At 39.7% G+C, this 27,903-nt stretch overlaps 1 protein-coding gene across 1 annotated transcript; it reads right to left on the bottom strand.

Annotated features, from left to right (window-relative positions):
- Positions 1-27,304, bottom strand: SPPL2A (signal peptide peptidase like 2A). Its single transcript, XM_082488900.1, has 15 exons — positions 27,170-27,304; positions 23,359-23,478; positions 22,015-22,197; positions 21,111-21,200; positions 17,656-17,789; positions 15,353-15,504; positions 13,202-13,298; positions 11,740-11,841; positions 10,957-11,038; positions 10,577-10,651; positions 9,809-9,865; positions 9,069-9,168; positions 8,166-8,243; positions 7,664-7,824; positions 1-887 (listed from the first exon to the last, which is right to left on the bottom strand). Exons 1-15 carry the CDS (start codon positions 27,221-27,223, stop codon positions 813-815), a joined length of 1,560 nt encoding a protein of 519 aa, XP_082345026.1. The 5' UTR covers positions 27,224-27,304; the 3' UTR covers positions 1-812.
- Positions 27,305-27,903: the final 599 nt, after the last annotated feature.

Genomic DNA, 27,903 nt, shown 5'->3' with positions numbered 1-27,903 from the left:
TCCCAGAATAGCACTTCTTGAGCAAAAACTTCTCTTGCCTTTTGCACCATCTTGTTTGTCAACTATTCCAGAAACCGCACCAAAGTTTCCAGGACCACTGTGTAAGTACCTCCCCACTTTTGCTTTTTTTTTTTTTGGAAATAGTTGGCAATGTATCTAATCCAAAGACTTGCATCAAAGCTTAACAATTTTCACAATTAAGGAATAAGCCAGCGATACTAAGGGGCAGGGGGGGAGGGGTAGAAACTCACAACCCCAAGCTAAATTTGCCCTGTTATCTATTTTATGGCTTGCAATGTACATAGACTAAGATACACACTGTTTATTCAGTCTTGTAGTAATGGAACTATAGTTTTATTCTTTAGTTGCTATAGTTGCATTACTATCAATCTTTGCTTTCAAAATCTGGAAAGAAATCCTATGAAGGGTACTGTACTTTTTTTTCTGTAAATGAAGCTTGAGTAGTCTTAAAATTAAGAAAACATTTAATGCATCAAACTGATATGGGTAAGCAACTTTTATAAAAATATACTGTATAGAAACACATTTGGAAAATTGCATAGAAAATATCCTTTTATTTAAATTGACATAAGGCACGGTTGTACTAGCTATGATTTGGCTGTAAAAATGCAAGTCTATTTTGATTACTTTCATGTCAACAATATTTTCCATAAAAATATAGGTGCAGGAGTAAAAAAAAAAAAAAATCCTTTTACGCAGAGTAGGAAATACTCTATTGTAAAATGTCACCAAATTTACTGTAATTCATTTGTAGAAAATTTGAATACTATTTCAAATCAGGATCCTACATGTTATTGTCCTCCAGGCTGTTCACTGGCTGATGCTGTGCTTTCTTCATTTCCTGTATAATCCAGGTGTTCCATCATCTAAATGTAAAATGAAAAATTTAAGAAAAAGAAAAGAGAGAGAGAGCTCTTTATAAAGAAATACTGAGAAATACTGCTTTTCCCCCATTGGTCCAAAGTATTTGTTAGCTAAGAGAAATATAATTAAACATGTGTTAGAGTGCATTTTAGCAGCATACAGATAGGAATTCCTCTATAGATCAGAAAAGCATTCAAGGCAAATAATCAAAGGTCTCTTAGCTACCGCTTTGCACTACAAAAGCATTCTCCAACCAAGAATCCAAGTCCTCTACAAGAAGTTAAACTTATGAGTCAAAAGTGTCTCAAATTCTTACATACAGAGACCGAAAAACCTAATTAAGTTAAGCAAATTTTTCAAAGACATGGTTTGCAGAACTACAAGTAGATTCTAGGATCCTACTTAACATTTACAGGTAGCAAGCAGTAGCTTGAATAGAAAAGACTCACTTTCTCTTTTCATGACTGTAAAGGCTAGCTATATTACAGTTAGTAAAAGCTACCTGTTTCGGCAACATTTCTTTGTAAATTTTATTTTAAAAAGGATAAAGGGAATGGAATTGTAAAGTCCTACAACAGAAGAGAACCTAAACCAGATTATTATATAGACTGATTATACTTTCCAATTAATGTGACCAGTTAGGTCACCTGAATAACACAAGACAACGTTGTACTTCTGACTGAAAAGCAGCCTGTTTCCCTATCCACTGTGGTATTGCTAGAGGGCAATGAAGGTTCTTGTTTCCTCTCTGGGACAAGGCATTGAATAAATTACAGAAGTAATACACGCATTTGTTAGCATGACAAACTGAGACCCATCAGGCTTCAGGATTAAGCATAATTAACAAGAGGCCAAGGATTTGACAGTTTTGATAGCTGACAACCAGAGACAGAAGATAACAGCAGTAGTAAAACTAATTCTGAAAAACAGAACGTGTCAAGGCGCTCATATGCCCAGCGTGGCAGGATTACGAGGACAAGGGCATAATGCTTTCACCATCAAAAGGTAGAAAACCCTACACACGTTCTCCCATAGTGGCACATCCTGCCTAGTAGTAAAACAGCTCCCTGTCTTTCTGTAAAACAGCTGCTCACTGCATGGGTTCTAAGATGGGCAGATTTCCACACCGTGAGGACACGATTGCTTTCTTGTCTTACTAGCACCTGCTGGGAGAACCTTGGCAAGACAAAGCCAGGCTCCAACACTATTGTCATACGCACTTTAGTGTGGTATAATTCTATATACAGGGCAAAGAGAGTAGTCCCATTAACTTCTCTCTTCTTCTCTAGCCATGACCCACATCTGTGCAATACCTTCTTTTATGCCAACAGAATTGTTTCATTGCAAGGTATACAAACATACCTTATTAAAAGCAGGTTTTCTTAAACAATTTGTTTCCCAATCCCAACACACCAACATGCTGTGCAGTAAGTTGAGATGACCGATCCAAGGCAGAAACAAGTCACTGGGACTTGGGTAAGGCTTAGGAAAGCCTAGCGGCCACAATATCAATCTGATTAAAACCAGAAAAGGTCTTCCACATCCCTCCCTTCACGTGTCAGAATTAAGTCAAGAAGAATTAAGGCGGGCACTACACCAATACACCTAAGAACTGAGTTACAGCAACAGCACACGCTCACTCCAGCAGTGGATACCAAGTTTCTGTGGTAATGACAAGCTTGCATTCACTTTGGTATATCTAGAACTTTCCCTCTGCACTGTGACCAAAACCCCACATCAAAAGTCACCCAAAGACAAACACTCCCTACAACTACAGAAGTCAAACCATCATTTTGAATGAGGATTGAAGTATTTGTTTCCAGGAAAAAAGAACAACAAAAACACCCCACACAGTACCACATTACATGAAGTAATGCCATGTATCCTCCTTCATCCTAGGGAGGATCATCTGACAGCTGGCATAGAGAAGGTAGTTCTGGTAAGCAGTTTTATAAAATGTTTCCATATTAAATTGACAAGATGCTTTCAGAAGGAAAAGTTAATGTTATTTGCAACAATTCAGTGTATCCCGAAGTCAAAGATTCTTCTCTTAATCCTACACCAAGGTAAGTAGTAAAAAACGTACTTATGCTGGACATACCACCTGTATGTAAATTTTAAAATCTCTGCTTAATATATCAGATTTTTAAGCTAATTTTAATACTAAAATGGCTAGTAGAGCATAAAGGATGTTTGGGGTTTTTTGGTTTTGGTTTTTTTTTTTTTTTTTTATATACATAAATGTTACGAGGCCAGATTAAAAAAAAAAAAAAAAAGCAGCTACCCCACCCCATTTCTAATCTCTCCACCATACAGAAGAAGGGTAACTCACAACTTGAAGTCAAGGACAGTAGATGCCTTTCTAAAAGCGTAACATTGCATTAAGCAGCTTTTTCCACAAGTGTATCTCAGTTGTAGGTTGTCTCAGGGCAACCCCATCCTCAAAGCCTCAACAGAAACTGCAGGAGTCTTTACAACAACCAGCAGCAAGATGAAGGTACCATGCTAAAATCCTGGACAAAGTTGTTGTTGCAAGCCTCAAAAGAGCCAAAGTGATCAGACCATATATGGTAGAGAGCTGATGAACATTTTTAAAGTGGAAGAGATTCAGAACCTTTTCCCCTACATCTGAATTCCCAACAGTTTCTAAGGGGGGGTTTCAATACAAGTTAAACATAAATGTATTTTAGTTACAAAGCTATCTCCTAACATGTTGAAGTATTAAAAACTAGAAAAAACCCAACCAAACCCCAGAAAACCACACACACAGAGCCAAACTAGAAATGGCAGTACAAACTCATGCCTGTAAAAGAGTACATAGTACTTGTGCACACACTTGCCTGCAAGATTCACTCTGATGATGTTGCATTCACATAATTCTTAAAAACTTACAGCTATGATTAATTTGCAAGTGTCTAAAAATGCGATTTAAAATTACAGTACTAAACAGCAGGTGCATGCTGTGTAACATGCCAACGACAAATCTCTTGACTTATGATTTCAAAGAGAGATACAAAAGCTTGATAACCACTTCAAATTGATAAACTCTAAAAAGTTGCAAGACTATTCTATCTAGAAGACTGCAAAATTGCATTAGTCCACTAGATTTTTGATTGTGTTACTAAAATGATTTCATAGATGGTACTGATACAAAAAACAAATAGTATTTTTAAATTAAATCAGTAACTGGGAAATAAGTATCAAATTAGTTTATCATGCAGGCATACACGAGAGTGTAAGCAATCCAGACAACCTAGAAAAACCTTTATTACACACTTCACAGCAGCAATACTGCCCATTTGGTGGCAGGAAAGTAGGTATGTTACTCTCCTAAGAAATCCCTGTGCTTCAGTGAATAGTTAAAATGTTTTTGTGTGCAGCAACTCATTACAGCTCAAGACTACTCCATAAAAAAGCCACACACAGCATAACTAGAATTTAAGACTGCATCATTATGCAGAAACAGAAATGCTCTCAGCTAAGAATTATGGGACCTAAGAGCTATCTTAGGGAGTCAAGTATTTCCCATACATACAAAGTAGAAACTGAAAAACTGAGTTTAACAATCCTACCCAAGAACTCAAGTGCACACAACAGGACAGAAGAATTTTAAGTTATAAAAATACAGGCTCGCCATCTGATTTCAATTTTGCCCTCAACCCCTCCCACTTCCTAACCTCTTCTTGGGTTTGTATCTAATTTATTTATTATTAAGGCTTTTTAATGAGACTTAAATTGTTAAAGTACTCTTTATTAAAAGAAATAAGCTAATGAGAAAAGTACTTTTTAGACCAGAATTTAAGACACAGTCAGGCAGAGTGCACCATCTCAAATTGTCTTTAGCGCACAGGGCAGACAAGCTATGCTTTTATAAGCAGATGTATAACTCTAGACTGCCGACTATAATTCAAGATTATGTTTAAACACTTAAATTCTGCAAGGAGTTGAAATCTGAAAGCTTTCATTGCTCTCTCCATGCTGTGCTTGAGACAGCAGACAGTTAAATAAATACCATTACTGTTAGCAGTCACGAGCTATAGCCTAGTAAGGTTGAACCTTCTCACTGCAGTCCAGTGGCTGTGCAGCAGCAAGACCACAAAAGCTGATCCGAATCCTTTCGCCCTATCACAGTGCAAGCACTGCAGACAGTATGGGATAAAGAATACTGTTGAATAACGAGATGATAAAGGGACTGTAGGCATGATTACTAAAGGCAAATTATAATGCTGAATATTATAACAGAGGACAACAAAATTATTGTTTAGCACTAGGCAGGTTTTCACATCAATGCAGCGGCACAGAAAAATTAGGTGAAGGACTTCCATATAGGTAACAGTAGAGAAACTAACACCAATTCTAAATATTTCAAGACAGTCCTAGTGATTTGGGAAATTATAGAGTAGAGAGGCATCCAAAGCCTGCCTTCAGGCTTAGGAATCATGGCTCCATTGGTACTTTATATTAAGTTTTCCTTCATTCCTTCAAAGAAAGAAAAAAAAAACTCAGCATAAAAGTAGATTTATAGCTTGTCTTCACTTCTACCCTCTTCTATTGAACTACTCAGAATAATTAAAGAGATGACAGATGCAAAAAAAGAATGAAAAGAGGAAGCAGAGGGGAAAAAAAAGACAAAAGGAAACCATAAGATGATTAATCAAGTTGCATTAAAAGAAGGCCATAATCACACCTTGTAGCAAAGGCGTCCTGGAGGAGTCCGATACCTAAATAAAATTCATTCCATTATTAAAATCATATACAACAACAATCAGAAAAATCCAAAACTCAAAAAAGCTAACTAACGGACTATAAATAGACAGCAGCATTCATGAAGTTTAGTCCCCTGATACAGCATACATGCTCTTGTACCCCTATTCTCAGGACACTCTGCTCTAACAAGTCTGCAAGGTTTCTCTGTTCCCATGAGGACAAAGCAAACCTCTACAGAAGTCTGGTCTCCCTTGTCAGTGGGGCAGCCCTGCTCCAGTCCAAATTACCATGGTTGTAGCAAAAAAGAGTTTTCTCTCACCTTTCTGTATCTTTCCTCCTCAGAATAAGCACTGAAAGCTGGAGATTTCAACCCTGGGCTTGTGTGGGTTTTTGTTTGTTTGTTTTTTTTTTGTGTGTGTGTGTGTTTGTTTGTAAGTTCATTTAGGACAGTTCAAATTACAGCTTTATGTGGGGGGAACAACACATGAGAAAGAGCAACACTGCAGCATTCCGAGGGTGCAGCTTAAATAACACCCTCTGGAAAAAAAATAACATAGAAATGCTCTTCAGAAAGTTATAGAAAAATAGGAGTTAGTAAAGTTACCAGAGGTGTTCAATCACAGACAAGTCTAATTCAGGGGTGGTGGAGTGGGGGTGGAAATGAACATTTTAAATTGTGCCAGAAATGAAGTCATCTGACCTCAAAACAAGCTGAAGTTCAGAGCAGTTTTAATCCTTCAAGAAAGCAGTTGAAAGGACATGAAATAACTACTATGGCAACATAATTCTTCCAAGTATGAGTTTTGCTATGAAAAGTGCAAGAAATTTTTGTCGCTAAAGACAGTTGCCAGATTTACTTGGGCCAATCTTACTCACAACTCAAGTGAGGAAAATAAATCGAAAAGCTTCTTCCCCGCAACAGACCCAGAGTTACTGGGCTTCATACATGTGACACTGTTTATTTTGCAATAGCAAACAGTCACCAATTTATACACAAATGCATGGTAAGCCAAACTCATTCTGAGCTACAGAGAAACATTTTTATTCACTGGACCTATGAAAGAAGAAGAGTTGTTTCTATAGACAAAAAGACAGGGTATCTAGTTAAAGCGGAAGATCTCCCGAGTAATTTTGTACCTAGCCAATCTCGAGCTGCAGCAGGTGTAGAATGTTAGTTAGATCAACAAAAGGTAGCCTTTAGCTGATAATACTATAGGAGCCGCACACCTGCAGTTTTACATTTACAAGAATTACCACCACTTGACTTTCCCTGGTTCACTTAAACCTTGCAATCCAGAAGTTGGTAAAGCAGGAGCTGCTCCTTTCCACCATCAACTTCACCCACCTCCCCCTGCAACAGGTTGTCATTCTCTGAGCCGAGTTCAACACAGCCTAGATACAGGTGATAGTTTCTCAATTCAAACAATAACAGACTTTAGGTCTCAGAAAAAATTTAGAGTAACCTCGAGACTGGTCTGTCTTATGATAAATGCCAGCTCACAAGGGTTACTGGCACACTTGGTTATTACAGCAAGGCAAATCGGGGGGGGGGGGCAACGTGCACACAGTGCGCACTGCAATAGAAAACAATTGTATAACCACCCAGCTATTTTGTTGCTGAATACTCCATATAATCCTGATGATGCAGGACACCAGTGATGCACGGAAAGTTTCTAAAGTTCTAGTTGGTCACCAACTTTTTTGAACTGTCTCTTAATACAGCACTACTGCAGATTGGAATCTGCATGCTTAGTTCAATGACTTATGTTAAACCACATCAAGATGATAGCTGAGGAATGTTAAAACATGAAAAAACATTTCAAAGAAAATAAACCTGAACAAATTACTTTTTCCCATGAGTACCAGCTATTTCATCTCCCTTAATCTTTGTTCCACCATGTCAACTATTAGACTAAGATTTTCTAAGAGTAGAGACTATTTTTCCATATTAGTTCCAAAAGGTAACATGAAGACTAGCAAAAATTGGATTGCAAGTGATATATTACCAAGTACTTAGAGAAGCACATACTCCAAGGAATTAACAACAAAATACTGAAGGCATCCAGCCTACCTGGTAACTGTTGCCCTTCCAAAACTTCTTCATCTCTTTGCGTCTCCAAGCCACAAGTGAGCTAGTAATGAGTGTACATGGTACAAGATAGAGAAGGGCAGGTTGTCCCATCTTCATTAATGCCAAAACAATGAAAGTCAGCACCATACCAATGGCATAAGCTATAAAAAGATATTTATACACATACAATCAAGAACAAGTGAATTTTTAAATTAAGTCACTCATTGAGTAAGCCAGAATTATTAATTTTTTTAAAGTAATATCTTCCTTGTTAATATAATTGAAGAAGAGGGATAACAGGTTGCTCTGTATTTGCAAGCTTTCTCAAAGCAACTGACTACCATAAAGAATACTCACCTTAAATATGGGCAGGCACATTAAAAAGAGATTATAAATAGATTCTTGACAACATTGAACCTTTACGTGAAGAAAGGTATCTAATTCTGCCATTTAAAAAAAGCTAGCATGAAGACTGACAGTGCTGAAACATCACATGATTTACCTATGGTACACGAAATGTAGTATACAGAAGATGAACCTGTTTGAACATCAAATCTTCGACAATAGGCAACCAGAAGCCCTTGAAGGAGGACAAAGAAAAAAAAAAAGGGTTAATGAAGTCCAAGTCAAAACAGCTTAAAAAGAATTTATAGTAAGACTTCCCATTACTGTATGTTATCTTCTTCCCATTTATTTCTGGAAAGCCAAGAACCAGTTTAAGAAATCTTACAGTAAGTCTTGAAAACCAAAGCCATAATGGAAATAAGAGCCAAGTGAGCTTAGTATTAAAACATTTTGTTTTTTTTAAGCAAGCTAATTACATCACACTATTTTCAATTTTCTAATATAGAAGAGTAACGACCTAGTTTTAATACTTTCCTTCAGTAGGATTTTAATGCTCGCGCTTAACAATCAGCAGTTTTGCCTGCATGCTGTTCACGAGATGGTGCTTTGTGCCTGACTTAAGTAATTTGCTCAAGACTCCAACTATGGCAAAATTCAGCTCTTCTGAGCAAGATGGAAAAACTTGATAATACATTTTCCGTTACCTCACCTCAAATTAGGTAGTCTAGGATATGATAATACTGTGAAGTCACAGAATATTTACTTTCTGTGAGATTTCAATGAGATTTAATTAATACTGACAACTGGATTTATCTGTGGGACTTGTATTTACACAGTACAGTGCCCTGGAAAAGCAAAACCCCTTCACTGTTTAAGTGTTCTGTGAAATACAAGCTTTCTTATATTGTGGCTTTTGTTGTATTCTGCACTGACAGATCAAGGCCAACTGCTGCATTTCATTTAGTAATAACTTTGTAGAATAAACTCCAATATAAGTCAGTCAAGAATCAAACCCCAAATATTTAACCATAAGTTACAACTGCCAAAAACTTTTGCTCACCTGGGACAATAATGTCTCCAAAACCCAACAATGAAAATGGTATGTCACACAGTGTCGATGCAGAGTATTCAAGTCTAGGCACTCTAATAACCACAGGTAACTGGAAAACAGTATTTCAAAAGCCCACATAAATCTAATCTAAAGCATCCTGGTGTTTTGGATTTGTTTGTTTGCTTGCTTAAATTCATAAACAGTTTCAAAATAATTAAGCTATCGTTAATGCAGAACTTCAAAGTAGGTAGAACCTAAAGTAAAAACCAGAAACCAACACAGTGGATAAAGCTTAAGGCAACAGGTAAACTGGAATTTCAGTTTTACAAATAATATGCACACACCAAAAAAAAAGTTAAAACAACATTTAACCATATAATGGGAATAACAAGTCTGGATTATTAACCTAACTATATAGAGTATTGATCAATGATTTCCAGGCCCTGAAGAGAAATTTGGACAGTCAGGTTTTCCCCAAAAGAATAGTCTTTTCAGAGGGAATCATTTAAAAATCCAGTATCTGAAATACAATCCTTACTTTCTCATGGGGAGCTGAGCGTTCAGTAGGGACTTCCACCAAGTTTCCATCATTCTACAATCAAACCCAAGTCAACAGGTATTTAATACTTAAAAGAAAATAGAAGCAGCTGGCTATATTTTGTGAGAAAGTTATGCCGAAAAGCACACTATGAATTAGCTACGCAGTGTCAGTATTTTTATGTTGCACATACTGAAACAACTGTTCATACCTTTTCACTGTTTCCAAAAGGACCAGCTGCAACTTCAACCATTATACTTGCCCCGTTCTGAAATTAAGGTTATTTTTCAAAAGTTAGTGGCTTAATATACCAAAACATTCATACTACATTTACAAAACCTGCTTGTACCTCATATTATAATTCAGGATTGAAAAAATCGTGAATATCAAAAGGAAGGCACTAGTATCGTACAGTGTTATACAGTATTGTTTTGCATTAAAAACATGTAGTCCAGCCTAAAATAACTGTTTTTTAAAAAAAACAGACAACAAATCCACTAGATGTAGCTGGAAGTTTAGATAAAAACATGTCAGCTTTTTCTGCTGTGAGCTTTCTGCTTCAAAATAAAAGAAGGTGCGCTTGCACAAAGTTCATACTACGCTGCAAATGAGGACTGCAGAAAGTCCTAGAGCAGGTCCCAATATACGGGCGTTAAAAGCAAAAGAAGGAAGAAAACTGGAGGACAGTAATTTCTCAGCATCACACTGTCACACAATTGGGGACAGCTTACTTTTGGCCAGGTGATTGCTGAAACCTTCGTCATTTAACAAAATTTATGGCACATCTACAAGCATTATGCTCTATAGCCCGTACAAGATGAAAATTTAGGCTGCTGCTGTCTTAAATAGAGAAAAAGAAAAGTAAGTCAGCATTTCTACATCAAGGATACTGAAAACGTTGACGCGTTTGACAAAAATATTGCCCCAGCAACCAGACAACATTTTTGAAATTATCTTTAAAATAAAACCACAGACATACCTTTGTGATAAATGGTGTTATGAAGACGAAAAACACATCGTATAGAAGGAGAAGGCCTAGAAGTATCACACAGGACTGGCAAAAAAAGAAGAAACTATTAGCGTAGGCTTTCAAGGACTGCATGGCTAGATTCTAGTGCCATTACTGTACCACCACATTCAAAAAAAAAAAATAAAAGGAAGGAGAAACACCGCACACACCCCCATGTTTTAATTCTGGCATAAAATTTAGAACAGGATTCATTTATTTTAATAATTATTAAAAATGGTAAAGATATTATTTCATATATATTTCCTGAGCGTTGAAAACCTACTTCCTGGCACTAAACTTACAGATTCATGGCATTAGAATACTTTCTTAAGGTAAGCAACTTACAGTACCTTAAAGTTGGGCATTTTCAGTGTTTTAATAAAGTTTAGGCAGAAAGCAACTCCCAAAATATCTTGCAAAATCCAAGCCCACCTAAAAATAAGAACACATTTTTACACATTGTTCAAAGTACTGCTGGAATGTAAGTGCGATAATGATTTTGGATTTTGCTGGAAATAACAAGATTGCAAAAATGGATCAGAAAGCAAGAAATTTGTTTTTAGGAAGTATTGCTTCCGAAACCACAAAAATACTAGTTCAAGACAGCCAATTTACACTAGCCTCTGGTCATCAATAGGTAACTTCTTCATCACCGTACTACAGAGAAAGTGAGTTGAACAGAGGCCATAACAGGGCCTCAGTGTTCACTTGTACGACTGCTCACTTGATTGGAAGCCCTACTTAACGTCTGGCTCAAGGTGGTTCTTTGGATTGTATTATAATATTTGTGTACTTGCGGTCCTTTGCTTCCAGTGGACCACAGGAAGCATAGGTCTATGGTCCCTATGCTATTTTTTTCACTTTTTTCCTTCTGCGGCAATCATTAGCAATCAAGCTAGTTCTTCCTCATCTTTATAATTTTTTGTAGCTTCAAATTACCGCACAGTTCATTTGTATAGCTTTGTTCTCCATTATTCCCATGCTTGTTAAGCTTCATAAATACTTTCATGACTTTTTTTGAAATCAGCACTGGAGTTTAGAAGGATGCTATGCTCCTGGATTAGTTATATGATGGGAAGTTCCTTAATGACAATTATTCCTATTACTCTTTTAAGTCAGAATGCGTCACTCACCTATCCTCATTTCGAAACACTGCCCAGACGACAGCTGCTGCTATGCAGAATACAGCAAGAAAAATAAGCCTCACTTCAATGCTTTTGTTGCAACATGCAATCCTGAAAGAAAATAATTAAATTAAAAAAAGAAAGCCTGCAACAGCGGAAACACATGCCCGTGCTATCGTGGGTCCTTCAGCTGAGATGGTGTTCCCATCATGAGAGCTTCTCCTTTGCCCGTTCATTCCGTCAGGGCTCAGGCGGCCTTGTTCTGGCAACTGCAGAATCAGTCCTTCTCTGGGCTGCATTAAAAACACGCCCACAGATAGTAAACCAAGTTGGGCTTTGATGGCCAGTCCTCATTTTAGCAAACACATCCAGGGAAGGCAGCAAGGAGATGAATTTAATCCATTTCTGTCATGTAACAATTATGCCCACAGGACTATGTCAGTGAGGAACAGTCATGTCACGATTCCAGAAAGGGGTGGTGGCCGGGAAGATGAATTTTAGGACACATAATACAAGATTAAAAATGGAATAACTATGTATTGCAAAATTGTGAGCCAATATCTGTTTCCACTGCCTACTCAGTTTTCTGGGACAGTTCTTGAACTGGTGTTAACTGACAGAAGTAACGCCTATCCTGCAGCTTACACAAAACCTGCTGTCTTTTCTACCCGATCTCCACCTTTGATGTGCTACTGGATCATCTGTCATTAATATCCTGCACTAAGTCATACGCAAACATAGTCTTAGGCTTCCAAGCTTATAAGCTTGTCCATTTGGGGAAAGGCACCGTTTGTGGCATTAAATGTAGGGGTTTTTAAAGTGAAAATACAGCAGAGAAAAACAAAGACATTCCCATACTCACTAATACCTGGAGGATATTTAACCTGGAGTAGTAAGAAGAGGCTACGTGTACACTGGTAACATGCTGCCTGTGTTAGGACTGTAACCGCTAACTTCTAACAACAGAGGACATGAGCGATGTGTTGCCTTCAGAATAGAAACTTAAAACTTGGTCTGTCACAGGTGCAGTACAGATTAACATGAGGAAAAAAACCCAACCCTCTATTGCCTATAGCATAGTACTTGCTCAAAACAGGACCAAAAGTGCAGGAACCCCCCTTTCAGACTTCCCTGAAAAACAAAGTGAGCACACCCTACAGGCAAGGACAACTTTGTAAAACCAAGCTCAGACAGCCAAGCAGAGCCTTTCAAGTTTGATTATAGCAATGCTTTCAAATAAAGATAATGCAGCAAATCTCCCACAACACTATTTTAACTGTTGATTATGCTACAGATACCTTTAATATCTATTAAAGGAGCTTGTAATTTTCTTTTTTAATGATCACACACACTAAACCATACAGGAAACAATTTGTAAAAGCATTCTTGCATTTTCACACTACTTTGTGTAGCAACCAGAAAAGACCCAAAAGAAAGCTTAAATATATAATAATTGAAAGGTGTACAATACCTGCACTGCCCAAGTGGGATTTCTCCTATTAATGCCGCAAGACAGTTGTATAGACTCATTGCAGATGCCAAGCAGAAGACTGATATTATAACATACACTAAAAAGAATGGAAGATGGGAATCAGTGATGAAATACAATAGAAAAAAAACAGCAAACAGGAACCAAACACAACAATGTACATTTCATATAAACTGCTCAGTTATAGCACTGCTCAATACAGTCACTGGAGACGACAGTCAGCTGATTACAGAAAGTGCTGAATTCCAAATGTCTCTGCCACAAGAGTTCTCATCAAACAGAGACTTGAATTTTGAAATTTTTTTTTAATTGAAATCTTTCTACCAGCTTTCTCAATTTCTGATAATACTCCTCACTCCAAATTTTCCCTTTAATCACCTTGGCTGCTTATGCATAAAAATTTCAGCATCTTCAAGATCTGACTGATTATTTTAGTAGCATTTTAAGATACTAAACACCCTATCCCTTCCAAAACTTTCTATGTAGTTAGGAACCACCTTGTTAGGGAAAACCACTATATTCCATGTTCTAACTTATAGTATATTGTGTATTCTAATTTATGGTAAGCACCCTGAAATGCGGCCAAACAGTAAAACCAGTTGTTTTCTAGCTGGGGTTAGGTTTGGGGTTTTTTTTGGTAGCAAAAGTCTGGCTAGAAAGCAATTCTGATACCTGTAAGGAGATTACTGAAAAAAAAAAAAAAAAAAAAAAAGGGAAGAAAGGTGGATTTTATACCAGGATTGTGTGCCATTGTGATCTGTTAAGCCCCCAACAGGCAAAACAAGAAGTTTTGCGCACCAGGTTCCTCTGAATTTGCTAAGAAATCATCTGTTTAGGGAATCGCAAGTTTTGAGGCAACAGTGCAGAATTAATAATGCCCGAATACTTACAAAAAGAGATAGAGAACTCCATCACAGAGCTCAGCTTTGCAACTGGGTTTGTGCGGGGAAACACTCCCTCCCTAGTACTGCGGTTACAGAATTGATCATAACTCCAAGTACTGATATTAGGATTTACATTCACACACTATAGTAGTGACATATCAAAGCGGGGGTGTTTTAGTTGCTTGTATTTAATTAAATACAGACTTTTCCCTGGGACAGCATGTCATATCATGGTAACAGCTTCTTTACCTTCACGAAATTTCATCTATATCTGCTCCAAAGCGCACAGAACTAAGGCTTCTTAGCAAAAAGCTATTATGTATCTTCTTTGAACCATTCACATTTCTTCGTCCCCCTAACCAAATTTACTCCTCTCCCTTTCTCCTTTAAGAGGCCTCTTTCTCCATATCTTCCTACATCTCACATGAAACATCTCAGAGTAAACAGTAAAACTTTCAATCTAAACCTTTTGATCACATTAAAAGGTTCATCAGTCTTTTCATGGGACAAGTTTAGCAAAGGTAGCATTGCCCATAGTCAAGATAACAAAAGGTAAACAAAATCAAGAGTCAGGATGGTGAATTTTCTTTTGCAGAAGTGGGAGGTTAACTGGTAACAAATTCTAGGAAAGAGTCAATTTACAAAGCTTTCAGAATGAAAGTTACATTGTTCATACTAAAAAGTGTAATTTATAACAGTGTACATTTTCTGGTTGCATGATTTGAGGGCAGGAAAAAAAAATAAAAGTCAACCAACAGATTGGAAACTATATTTTACTGGAATTGCGCAATTCAAGAAATTAGCTTATTGCTAGTATGCTTGAGTTTATTCCATTATGGTAATGCCATTTCAACTGGTACTTTAATTAAGACACTGCAACCATAAACTCAACGTCAGTGTAGCAACACCTAACAAAAGCTTTCACTCTGAACACTACTAAGTTATCATTGCCATCCTCCCAAGAATGTCGACACACATCATATACTTTTTTTACTAGTCACTAGTCCCCTCTCCTCCACATTACTTCAGTCAGAATAAGCACTGTTAAAGCAACCTTTGTAAGAGAGTGGAAGAAAGCTTCTCTCTTTTTTAAGGAGCAACTATATCTTTACAACCCTCCACCTGTACATAGAGAGAACAATTTTAAAAGTTACATTAATTTTAGTTAATAATCAGGCCTTTCAGCTGTAGACACCTAATAAGGTCATGCAGAAAAATAAGTCAAATGAGATTATCCATTGTTTCTTACCTAACCACTTGTAGAAGAAATAAAGTAAGACCAGCATGACACAACAGATGACAACAAACAAGATAACAGTTACAGGGGTGAAAGTAACATTTTCTTCCTTCTTCCGTCTTGTTTCTCTCTCCCCAGGACTCGCTATTGCTTTCAAATTCTCACTGTTTTAAGAAAGCAACAAACACATTTACCTCAGATGACAGATTATGAAAATGTTTTACTATGACCAGAATTTTTGGTTATGAAGCATTTAGAGTGACAGCATTTCAGGCTAACCCTTCGTACCATTATTAGACTTAAAAACACAGAAAGACCGTATGCTTGAGTTTCTCTCCACTTTTTAATGGAGATATGAACTTCTAACCTAGCATAGATCACAAGGAAAAGATTCTGAACTGCCCTCCTTTCCAATTGTGTAGTGATTACCAACTTTAGGGAGTACCCCCGACCAAAACCCTGATCCATGTGAGGAAAAACAGTCCAATACCAAAATTCTTAAACTCACTTTCAGGATGCACATGCTCAACTCTATTAACGCATCACCTCTGACTACAAAATTTCTTTGGCTAAACGTAGTCAATCTGATAAATATGACTATGATAAATCAAAACCACGGGTATTACCCACTGGTTTAAAACCTCAACTACAGACATTAGGCGCCTGCAAAATCCATTCATGTTAGCAGAATGAAGCTAACTAAGAACTATGTCTTTTACCTTTACACCCCATAATTACAGAGTAAGTGAAAGAGAGGAGGTGTAACTTGGGATTTTCACTGGCAGTAATATTTCTATGCATACATACTCCACGTTTATACCTCACCATGCAAAATAAGGAGACTTAAATTGTTGTGTTTGTTCTTTGAGCAGATAGCCCTACTGCTCTTTAGTACAGACACTAGCGCAACTTGCCCATCAGATAGCACGTTCCTGACAAATCCCAGGACCTACCTACAAAATGCTGAATTCAGCACTGAAACAGCTACCTTCAAAAGAGAAAAACCCACAGGAGTAAGGCAATTCATTAGATGAATCACCTTCTCAGAGGACATGCTTTGAATAAGCAGCTTTTTAAAAAAAAAAAAAAGCTCATCCTAGATTTATGAAAGTGCACTATAACAAGTTTAATATAATTACATCGAGGTATTTTTCAATATGAGAGACAGCATCACATTTTGTTATTTTAGCATGCAGTGCAGCCACACCCTACAGCACTGTAGGGTAAAAAAGCAGCATAATCGGATCCAACCTTTAAAAAAAGAAACACGCACACACACCCTCCCCTTCTACTTCTTTAATCTCTTTAAAATCACTAGATTTGCATAACTAGTGGGAAAGAGGAACCTGTTGTTATCACATACAATCCACACTCCCTGTTGTTCTGGGGAGCACAGCCCTAGAACAGCACTGAGAAGGGAAGCCCTCGGTAGCAATGCACACCAGCCCGTTCAACGTACGCAGACACCCAAGAAATACTGCAGAATAACACCATGCTATGAAAGGCCGGCCACATCCAGTTTAACCCCAAACTAAAAACAGTTCTGTGCATTGAGTGTGCCTCACTTCACAAAACAAGGCCGCACACCCTTCAAGCACGGTGCAGGATCCCCTACTGCCCCTCTTCTCCCTGCATTTGCCCAATTCTCCGCTTCCACTCCCTCCCTTCCCGGCACAGGGACTGCTGCTGCCTCCTTGCCCCTGCCTAGGCCTAGAGCTGCCGTTGCACCTGCTCTCTTGCTCCACCAGATAACACACAAAGCTGAAGCAGATAAGCCTGGTTGGACTTTTAACTGTCTGGAGCCACCCAGACACAACCCAACCACGTTCCGCAGGGCTCCTAGTGACAGGAATGCAGTGGAGAGATGTCCCAGAGGGTGCTGCGTAGCCAGCTGGGATCAAGCAGATCCCTGCCAATGTGGACAGTACATACAGCTACGTATGTACCTCTCAGATGACTGGATTTTAAAGGAGTCATTGAAATACCTACTATCTATCATGGATATTGGAGTACTATGATGTTACTTATAGGGTATTTGGTAATTTGTCAAAATGTTAACTCATTCCTCCTCCCAAGAGCTGCATTATCCCCCAGGGACTTTTACAATATACTACTCAAGGTTCCTCAAAGACCTGCGTGATTTTTCAAAGGTTGCAGTGCTCAAGCATTTCATGGCAAAGCAGCTAATTGCACCCACGTCTTCTAATCTTTTAACTGCCAACCTAAAAGAATATAATTTCTCAACTGATCGGAGAGACAGTTTTCACAAAATTTGTAGTCCATGTAATTTAAGCAGTTCTGTTTAACAAACTTACAGTTCTGCTACTCCGCTCCAGTAGCCTCCTAGTGCCACTGTAAACACGGCAATTAGGAAGATGACAACCATGCTGTAATCAAATTCTGGCAAAGGTGGTGAATACAGAGTCACATTAACTTCATTTCCGAGTGTCTGAAAAACAACATGCAAGTTGGTTCGTTAGGACAAAAAAATAAATTGTATTGCTTATTTTCCAACAAGATGCACATAATGATTTCTCTGCTCTTAACCAACACAAGGCTTGAGAGCAAGTTTTCAACTTACTGCACAAGACATCCCATATACTTGCCCAGTCATTGTAAAGAAGCAATGCTTTCCACGCTCCCTTCCAGGAAGGTCAGCTTTGAAAACAACCCTATTACTACTGCTGTGGAAACATACGGATACCACAAGGCCAAATGATACTTTTTTGTATTCTTTCAACACTTCTGGGAAGTTGTGCCTCTAGCCCAAATGTTTTTCATCCCCCAAATATACCAAGTAATATCAAAGATGTCTGCTCTGCGGGAAAGCACATCTGAGTCAATCGACTCGAAATACAAACTCACAGGTCCTCTGAGGTATCATCAGAGGTCTAGCTCTTGAAACCACAAAACTCACAGTTCAGATATAAGAACGATGCTTCAGACAGGACACAGTGAAAACTCAAGGTGGCAGAAAGTTATGTACTAATAGCTTTATATGAACATGATTTGAGATGGATTCAAAAGAAAAGAAAGCAATTTCACGCTACTTAAAAGTTTAAGACCAACTGAAAAAAAAACACAACAATCAGGTGAGGGACACTGAAGATGATGGGAGGGAGCACAGAGATATAATTGATACCAAATTGTACAAAAATCTCGAAAGCAAACCCAAGATGCTTCCATTTGACTGAAAGATGAGATTTAGGAAACAACAGATAATCATTTGACAGGAAATGGAAGGTGGTAGGGGAAAAAAGGTTTGCTGTTGCAGTCAAAGTAAGTCACGGCATCTAAAGCAATCCTGCAGTGAAAACAGACTTCAGAGATGCAGCAGGAAAAGAGATTTGTTTACAGCCTGCATGTGGGATGAAAGCAGGAGAAGAGATGAACATGCCAGGCAGGTTTGGCTACAGGAAGATGAAACATGCAGTAGAGAGGCTGAATGGGAAGCTGAGTCGTGCAGTGGAATACACTGGCGATAAATGAAGAAAGCTGATTCATTTCAGCATCTGAATTATCTAATTACAGATGTTAACCTCACTGCATGCTAAAGAAGTCAGAATCATTCCTTTGCCTGAAGTTATAAAAGTTCAGAAAACAAGAAAGAATTAAATTCTAGGGAAACATTGCAGTTGTATGAAGTGGAACATAACATTAGATAAAGGCAAAAAAAACCCTATGCAAATTACAGCATCCTGTATGTAAAAAAAAAAAAAAAAAAAAGGACAAACAGAAAACCACAGAACCCCCAAAAAATGAAAATACAAAACAGACCAAAAGAGTGAAAAAAACCAAGAAACCTAAAGGCTTATACATTTTTAGTATTCAATTCCAACATATTTTAGTCCTGTTTTTCCTTTAAGTTTCATAAATTTTATAAAGTATAATTCACATTAGAATCTAGAGTGATTGTTTCCTTTTGTTCCTATTGTTGTGGTCTTCACTAGAAACTTGCAAAGTCGCAACTTCTGCCACAGGGAGCACTAGAATCACATACATCGCATCAGGTAACAACTCTGCAAGAGAGCTGTCCCCTTACTAAGAGGTTTGTAACAGTCTGCTGTTTCTATCAAGACTCATAATATACTCAAATGGTGAAAGCTAACAGAGGTGAAGTCTTCTAAGAATGCTTATACAAACTAGCTACCCTCAGACTGCTGCTGTCTCTCTCTTCTAAATAAAAGGAGAAAGTTGGAAGCTTTGGAAAGAGTTAAAACAGAAATACAAGTGTAGGAGGAAGAGTAGAATGGCTGACAGCTTTTAAGCAGCACAAATCATTCAAAACGACGGCTGCCAGTGACACGACAGAAGGCTTTGGCCTACATCAGAACTAGGAAAGGATCATTTGTAGTCTAGGCTGTGTTCCTCACTGCTTTTATGAAGGCAGTCTCGTTCTAAGACAAAACTGAGTTCTTTGATTCAACAGCAGTATGAGACATCATCTGGCACACTAACCCACTAGCAAAGTTACACTAGTGAATTACTATAGCTGCACAGAAGTGATTCCACATGACACCACCCCAAGCAGCACCTGCAAGTGGTGCAGAGAAGATACAGAACAAGTAAGGGATCTAACCTTGGCCAAGTTCCTTTTCATGTTAGCAGGGCATATCTTAAAACCACTCAACTAAGGAAACAACACTTAACTTACTTTAAGGAACAAATCTGAAGACAGAGGACAACCCAAAACACAGTATTCATCAAGACTATGGCAGAACAGGGACAGTCATCACAAACCTTCAGTCATGTCAATGCCCAGCAAGAACCAATCTTTAATGGGAACAGACAAAAAACAACCAAAGTCCTATACATCTAGGCACGGTTTCAGTTTGCATACTTACCTAAGACAACCTCCCATGGCAGCTCTGAAGGTTAAGAGCAGAAATGGTGAAGTGAGGTGCAAATTCACTCCAAGAAGCTAAGGCTACACAGGTTAGTGCTAGCCTCTGCTATTCACAGAAAAACACGTGCAGTGCAACTCCTGCCTAGCAAAGCTGTTTAACACTAAATAAAAACCAAGACAACAACAAAATAACAACAGAAAAAGCCACACCAAAGATACAATACTGTTTTCTTTAAAACCCTCTGCAATATTCTGTATCCTAATATTACACATCAAGGAATACTAACTCCAAATACCCCCCCAAACCAGACTCCCCTGATTATAAAGCATAGGAGATACCACAACTGCTACATTTTACTGAGACATGCTTGGCACCTCACCACAGACTCAAACTATACTGCCTAACTGCTCTGTAACAGATGCTGTCACCCTACATAGAGCTCATCCTCTGGCCAAGACAAACACAACCTCAAACCTTCCTCAAGATCCAACCTGATAAGGTACTGCTTGCCTGAAAGATATCGTGCCAGTAGGTACAAGCTCAGCTGTTCTAGCTTCTGTGCTAGAGGAACAGCCCTCTTGGGCTATAGCTCTTGACGTATGTCAGGCATCTGCAATTGTATACAAGTCTACTGGAAGGCTGCTTATCTCGTTTAGCAGGAAGACATCTAAGATTACCCTCCCTCCAGTTAGGTATTATGTTTCCCATTCTCAGTGTTCTAATTAATCAGTCTCTCAAATTAACCTGAATAGGAAAACTAGCATTTCACAACTTAATATCCATCCTCTTCTGTGAGACTGAAAACAGTATCTATGTACATTCAAATCAGGTAAACATCCATATCTGACCTGAAATTATTTTATGTATTTGTTCAAAAACCTAAGTTTATACAAACTATAACATGCTGAAGTTATATTACTTACCAGCTCCATATCTACTATATCATTGTATCTTATAAGAGCAACTGGAATAGTCACATCTTCAAAACCAGTCTTGTTATCTGAAAGAGGAGACTAAAAGAGAAGGTGTCAATGATAAGTATGTTGAGCCTATTTGCAAAACAGGTTAGATCCCTAAAAGCAGATTATCCTTTAAATTTCAGTGTATTGGGGGGGGGGGGCTCATTCATCACCTTTTGCAAAAGGTCAATAAAGACAGATGTACTTAAAACAGGTGATATTACCAACACATCTGGATTCATGCAGTTCTTGTTTTATAGCATTACAAGGGATAATCAAAACTGGTTTTATTCTCCATGCTTTTAAAACAAGATTAGCTTTTCATGAAAATCACAGAAATTCATAAATTGCAAATACCTGTACATACATATTGCAGCTGTAATACAGAACAAAAAAGCAACAGAAGTATCTGTAGAGATACCTCAAAATGCCTTTTTTAATTTCTAATTTTGGATTACATTTTCCTAGCTTATTTTTGTCACACATGTCTAAAACAATATCACTTAAGATTACAGGAAGTTCAGAGTACACTATAATTAGGGAATGATAAAGACAAGAGTTTGCATTCAGAAACATAATTAAAGATACAAGGGACAGATTAAAAATACGGTTCAGCTGTAGATACTTTTAGGCGATATAAGACATCGTTGCACAGAGCTAACAAAGAACGACCCTCTCGGTCTCAAGACCAGCAGTCGTGCCAGCACAGCGCTCTGTGGGGGAGGTTAAAGGCTCACGTTGGAATCCCACACATTGCAGCGTCCTCTGCTTTCGGGGTTTCTCTCAGCTAACCCTGTACAACACTGCATCAGACCAAATAGGTAAGACACTATTTCACTACAGAAGAAAACTAGATGTTGTAACTTACCAGCCTAGGTTTACTGGCAATCAACAGCATTTTAGCACCTGAACTTTGTGCAATTCTCGCTTTCTCAAAAAAAGTGCAGTTTCCTCTCATCACTACAACTGCTTTGTCCTTCATTAAGCCAGAAGGAACTTCAGAAGAATTGCAGAGTACCGTAGAAGTCAGGTTTTCCAGAGTGCTGAAAGACTGCAGAGAGAAGAAGAATGTGATGAAAGTAGGAAATTTGATACTGCAAACTAATCTAGAAGACATTATTATGCTCCCTAATTTGAGGTTTGCCAGAAAGAGGCACAGCAGAAAGGAATCATTAATTCAGGAATATAGCATCAGAGCAGCAGTGTCTGCAGCCTGCAATACGGAGGGACATTTACAGCAATGTATAGCTGAAATATCTGGCTGTTTCTAAATGCAATTTCACAGCAGTCTTCACAAGCCAAGAGAGCACTGACAGACATAACATAACCAGAGTCCTGAAGTGTAATGCTTGTTCAAAAACAGTTGGCGAGCCTGATAACATATTACTTATTACAAAAGAATTAAAAAAAAAATATTTCTATCCTTATTTCAAAGTTCAAATCCACATTGACAATTATTTTTAAATTATTGTCAGTTTTCTTTAGTTAATCAAGACATCCCTGTGGCCACAGCAGCAGAGCAAAGATGTTTGGGGCAGACAAACGATTTTTACTCTGTTTCAAATTAAGTTAACCTGCTAATGAATGACAGGAGGGCAGGGAGAGAAGACTGCCTTGATCACTTCCAAACACAAAGTATTCCCTGTTTATAAGAGTGCCTAAAGAAAAAATAAAAAAGATTTGTTTCGGCCTTACACCCCAGTTTGGCTCAAAGACACACACTCAGAAAGCATGACCTGATGATACATTCCAAATAATCTCCTATTCCACCACAAATTTTCAAGACAATTAAACAGAACATCAGACTGATGAATCAACATAAGACAGCTGTTTCACAAGTTTACAACATTTTTGTAAACAAATAAACATAAATTTTACTCCCAAATCTAAAACTTGGACATACTGATAACACCTGAAGAAAAAAAAAATACAGTATCAGTTGAATATGTAAACATATTTAAAACCAGTCCTAAGCACAGAGAGCGTATCACCTTTGTAAATTTTAGAAACTTTCTTTTTAAAGTACAGAAATGTTCATTGTAGAGATGGGGGGGGGGGGGGGGGGGGGCAAGACAACGACACCACACAACCCAAAAAGGTAAGTATTCAATGCAGGGCCTATTTAACTCAAAATTTTGAAGACCAGTTACAGCTGATCCAAATTCATATTGCATTCTAGTTTCCTTAGGGAATATGATTATAAGTTACTTACAGCATTGTCCAGGCTCTTTGGAAGGGATATCCAATTAGAATTGTAAATTATGCAGTAATCCTTTGTTACTGGAGGCACACCACTTCCAGAAGCATGCAGGATCCCCTCATCTGCAGTTACCTGCAATAAACCAGGGAGTTCTGAATTAAACAAACTTTAGAATATCAGTATAAAGATATTCTTCTAAAAAGCCGTTACAAAAGAAAAAGCTGTTTGGAGAAAATGAATTTATTCAATTAATTATTTTACATAATGATTGATTCCATGAGAGGGGTAGCTTGAAAGCAGGATGGAAAAAACAGTAAAAATCAAGTCACTGTATAAAACTATTTATCCTCATTACAAGTACAATGTACTTGTTACATGTGCAGTACATGTCACCAAGTAGAATACCATCAAGAAACCCAGGCAAATTATTTCAGATACTCTCCAAAAAGTGTAAAATTTTACATAGAAAGCAATTAAAACAGTACATGGGAAAGTGGATTAAAGTCTTTCCCTCCTTGCAGACTCTAGAATTTCCCCTACTAATAAAGGTATTACATCGCAATTCTTAGAATATTTTTATCAAATAACTGCAAATGCAGTTAAGGAAATACTGGTGTCTCATAAGATTACTCTCAGACTCCCTCACATAATATGATTTCTGTTGTTTACTAATACATAGGAATTTTAAAACTTATGATAATTTTAGGGATATCTACTTCTCCCCAACCATTAATTCACTAACAAAGGTCAGGTATCTAAGTGGATAAATGAACAGACTAAGGATTAGATGCAGCTACAGCTGCAAAGTAGTCAAAACAAATAAGTGTCATTTGTATCTCAAAGAAGTGTCACTTTAAGAAAACTGGGAGATGATCTCATTTCAACTGTTTTTCTTGAGAGATAAACTGACCTCAATATCAGTTAAGTATCAATAGATTAAAAAAAAATGCAAATGCTGTTGTAAATTCCATGTCTGTCTGAAAGAACACTGAGATATTAAGCTAGAAGCAGGCATGGGTAAGGGGGGAAAGCCCAAATGTTTGTCTGATATACAATGCTAATCTTTAACAGTGCTATAGAGGCATTTCTCCTCCAGCTAGCGTACCAGTATTCTGCAGCAAGTGAGAACTTGAGAGAAAACAAAACCATGTAATAATATTGTTTCAGAGGTTTATGTCTGCCTGGGTTGAATAGCAAAAAACCTTCTTCAGAGGAATCCATTGTATTGGCCATAACGCATGAACATCTGCTGGGAGAACTGTATCAGAGGGCCCAAGCACATTAACTGCTCAACATATAACAGTTCTTCAGCTGTTGGCTAAAATAAGCTGTTCCATGATTTATGATCAGCACAAGAATTATCAACTTCCCTCTTAAGTGCACTCACCTAAAAGTGTACGCTAATGGCAACTTAAAGCAATAAAGACTTCCAATAGGTGCAAACCCCAGATGTTTCCATGCATTAAAAGCTCTTTCTGCTTCACGAAGTAGAATAATACGTGTTTTCTGGGTTCACAGAAATCAAGTGTTAATGCTACACAACCATAAGGCTATCTAGAAGGAGCCATTACTTGCTTATTTGATATGCATGTTTTGTTTGGCAAGCTTTCCTTCTCTGGGGATGAATCAGGAAACACAATTCTTGCTCACGAGGTGTGGGGTGGGAGGACTGCAGCATGAGCATGACGTCTGCCCTCACGTATTCATTGCTGAGCTCTAAAGACAGCATTTGGAAGTTAAAAACGAAGAGAAATGCTACACCTCACTTGGAACATCCCCACTGAAATCCTGTTGCATCCAGCTGAAGTTTTACTATTTTCCAATTGCTTCAGTATCCTTCTTTCACAACAGACAAGGGCTACTAGTTTGGGCGCGTGGCCTTGCAGTCAGCAGTGCTGCTGAATAGTATAAAACAAATTTTACTCTCAGCATATGTGCAAAGTAAAAATTTCTTACTGAGCACATTTTCAATCTTGTTACTTAAGTAGAAGACTAAGAGTGTGTCCACAAAACTGCTCCTGAACACATTAACCTGCTTCCATAGACAGACTTGCTCCAGCGTAAAAAAGTTCGCACACGGTGCAGAGGCACCATCAGCTGCCATCACCTAAAGGGGCATCAGCATCTCCTTTCCCTTCAGGTTCAAACAATTCCCAACAGCCCCTCACCTCCAAACGTCTTCCTATTTTTCACAGCTGGTTCCCTCATCATATTTCCTTCCTTTACTACCTTTAAACTTTTCTCATATAGTTTTCCTGTATATCATCTTTGATGGAGAAGACATCTCATACTGCCTTGTAATCCTTATTTTTCCTAACGCATCCCCATCACTGCAGAGATAAAAGCTCGGGCTAACTGCTGAGCTTTGGAGTGCATTGTAGAATACTGGAAGTTACATGAACCAGTGGACACAGAGACCAAACCAAGCCTTTATTTACAACATCCATCACAGTTAGCGTCTAGGTAAGATGTACAAGAAACTCAAAGGTACAGAGCAGGAAGAAGGTATTTTGTACATAGTGAGTTACAACATAAACCTCACAGAAATGTAAAAAGGTAGGAAAAAACACCTAAGCATGAACAGAACGAGCACCCTTTCATAGTTCTACCAGCAGCCCTGTGACACACAAACTCCCTTCTTCCCTCCCCCCGGGCATTGCAACCCAGGGGAAGGTGCTCAGAGAGCAGCAGTGGTCCTTCCCCAAACACCTACTGCCTTCCCCAGTGCCAACTCCCCACGCTGTTAGTCTCAGAACACCATTCTTGAAGCTGAATGACCAGGTCTAATGCTCACCACTGCTACAACTGCATTTGTAGAGCAAAGGAGGAGGCAGGACACAGGGCCTGGACTCTTACAGGAGGGCAGGAGAAGCCCCTTCCCTCAGCAGCAGCAACAAACCACTGGGGTAAGGCGCAAAGCCACATTGAGAAAACCCCAACGCAACCCATGAGAGCTGCCTGGGGCTCACACACAGCGAGGGAGCACTGCGTAGAGAGACACAAGCTACTTCACCCCAAGGCATTCTCAAGGCACTAACAAACTGCGCTGTGCACCTACTGTTGAGCATATCCAGTGGTGACTCCCTGCATGGGAAAGGGCTCTGTGTTCTGCCTTACCAAAACAAGGTAAAAGTTATGTTGAAAACACGCAAACAAAGAAACAAACACCCAACAAAACAACTTGGTACAGCGGCATTTAATGCCGATACGCACTCCACACTGCTTAAGCTGATCACACAGGTTCCTGCCTTCCCCCTTTCCCTGCTCCATGAGGCAGAAGGTGATCTACCAGATTCCCACAGCGACACGCACCTGCCCGCGGAGAGAAGCTGCAAAGATGCCCCACACAGGAACCAAAATGGCACTGAAGGTGAACAAGCCGAAAGCCGGGAGACACACACACAGAGGCCACCAGCTTCCCCCGCTCCCCAGCACCCTGATTTAAGTACCTCTATAAACAACATCAGCCTTTATCTACCCGGCACCAGGCAGATTTGTTACCCAAACCCGCCAAGGCCTGACCGGAGCCCAGGCCCGGCCTGCGCTCCCGGGGAGCGGGGGGGGAGCGGGGGCCTTGCCCGACCCCGGGACAGGCTCCAGAGCCGCGCCGCCGCCGAGGCGTTGGGAGAATGGGGCACACACGGGTCCGGCCGGAGGAGCCGGGAGATACGGGGACGGGGTCCCCGGGGAAGGGCTCCAGGGTGACAGAGGGAGCCCCCCGGCCGGCCCCGCCGCCACCCGCGGCCCTGCCGCCAGCCCGCCCCCGCCCGGGCTGGGAGCCGGGCCCCTGCGCCTCCCGCGGCGAGGACAGCGCACCCCTTACCGGCGGGAGCAGCAGGCCCAACAGCGCGGCCCACAGCAGCGCGGCGGCCCTCATCTTCCTCAGCCGCCGCCCGCTCGGCCGGGCTCGGGCTCTCCCGGCGCAGCCTTTCACCGCCGCCGGCTCCCGGCGAGGCGCCACTTCCTCTTCCGCCCGATGCGGTCGATGGCGGCGGCCGCTGCTGCTGCCGGCGAGGGCTGAGGGACGCTGAGGCCCCCCGAGCCCCGGCGGGGGGATGAGCGCCCCGGCCCGCTTCCTGCCGCCCGGCCGGGGGGCGGCCGGGTGTCCCCGGGGCGGCCGCGAAGAGAGCCGGGGCGGCCCCGGCGTGTGCCTTCTGTCCGTCAGCAGCACTGAGCTTGTCGGCTTCTCGCTGGCAGCTCCACCATGGGCGGGCGTGAGGTATTTAACGCCGCCTGGAACCCTTCACAGCCATCACAAATAAAAGGAAACGGTCTGGTTCGCCCCACGTCTCCCGAGACAAATCCACCTCGCCTTGTGTGTCGGGATGAGGGGGCCGTGGGGGAGGTAGGGTGAGGGTAGCGGGGGGTCCTCAGGGGTAGCAACAAGTACACGAAACAGCAAAGCATGGCCTATAACAAAGGATCGAAGGGAATTGACATTGTTTGCACTAAAAAAAAATAAATCACAAATATTTTCCAGGCTTTGAAAGCATGGAAGGGGCTGTGGTGCAGCAGAGGCAAGAGCCAGCAATGATTTGGAGGAGAGCAGAAACAGCT

This window comes from Vanellus vanellus (assembly GCF_965231255.1).
Source record: "Vanellus vanellus genome assembly, chromosome: 11".
Taxonomy (NCBI): domain Eukaryota; kingdom Metazoa; phylum Chordata; class Aves; order Charadriiformes; family Charadriidae; genus Vanellus; species Vanellus vanellus.
The sequence above is the reverse complement of the archived record's forward strand: the minus strand, read 5'-3'. Positions and strand labels throughout refer to the sequence as shown.

What these genes read in the sequence shown, in the direction of transcription:
- SPPL2A (XM_082488900.1), bottom strand. Translation starts at nt 27,223, where the DNA reads ATGAGGGCCGCCGCGCTGCTGTGGGCCGCGCTGTTGGGCCTGCTGCTC. An exon ending in ATATAGTAGATATGGAGCTG is followed by an intron (nt 17,790 to 21,110) that starts GTAAGTAATATA and finishes GTTGTTTTTCAG; the next exon opens with ACACTCGGAAATGAAGTTAA. An exon ending in ATCCCACTTGGGCAGTGCAG is followed by an intron (nt 11,842 to 13,201) that starts GTATTGTACACC and finishes ATTTTCTTTCAG; the next exon opens with GATTGCATGTTGCAACAAAA.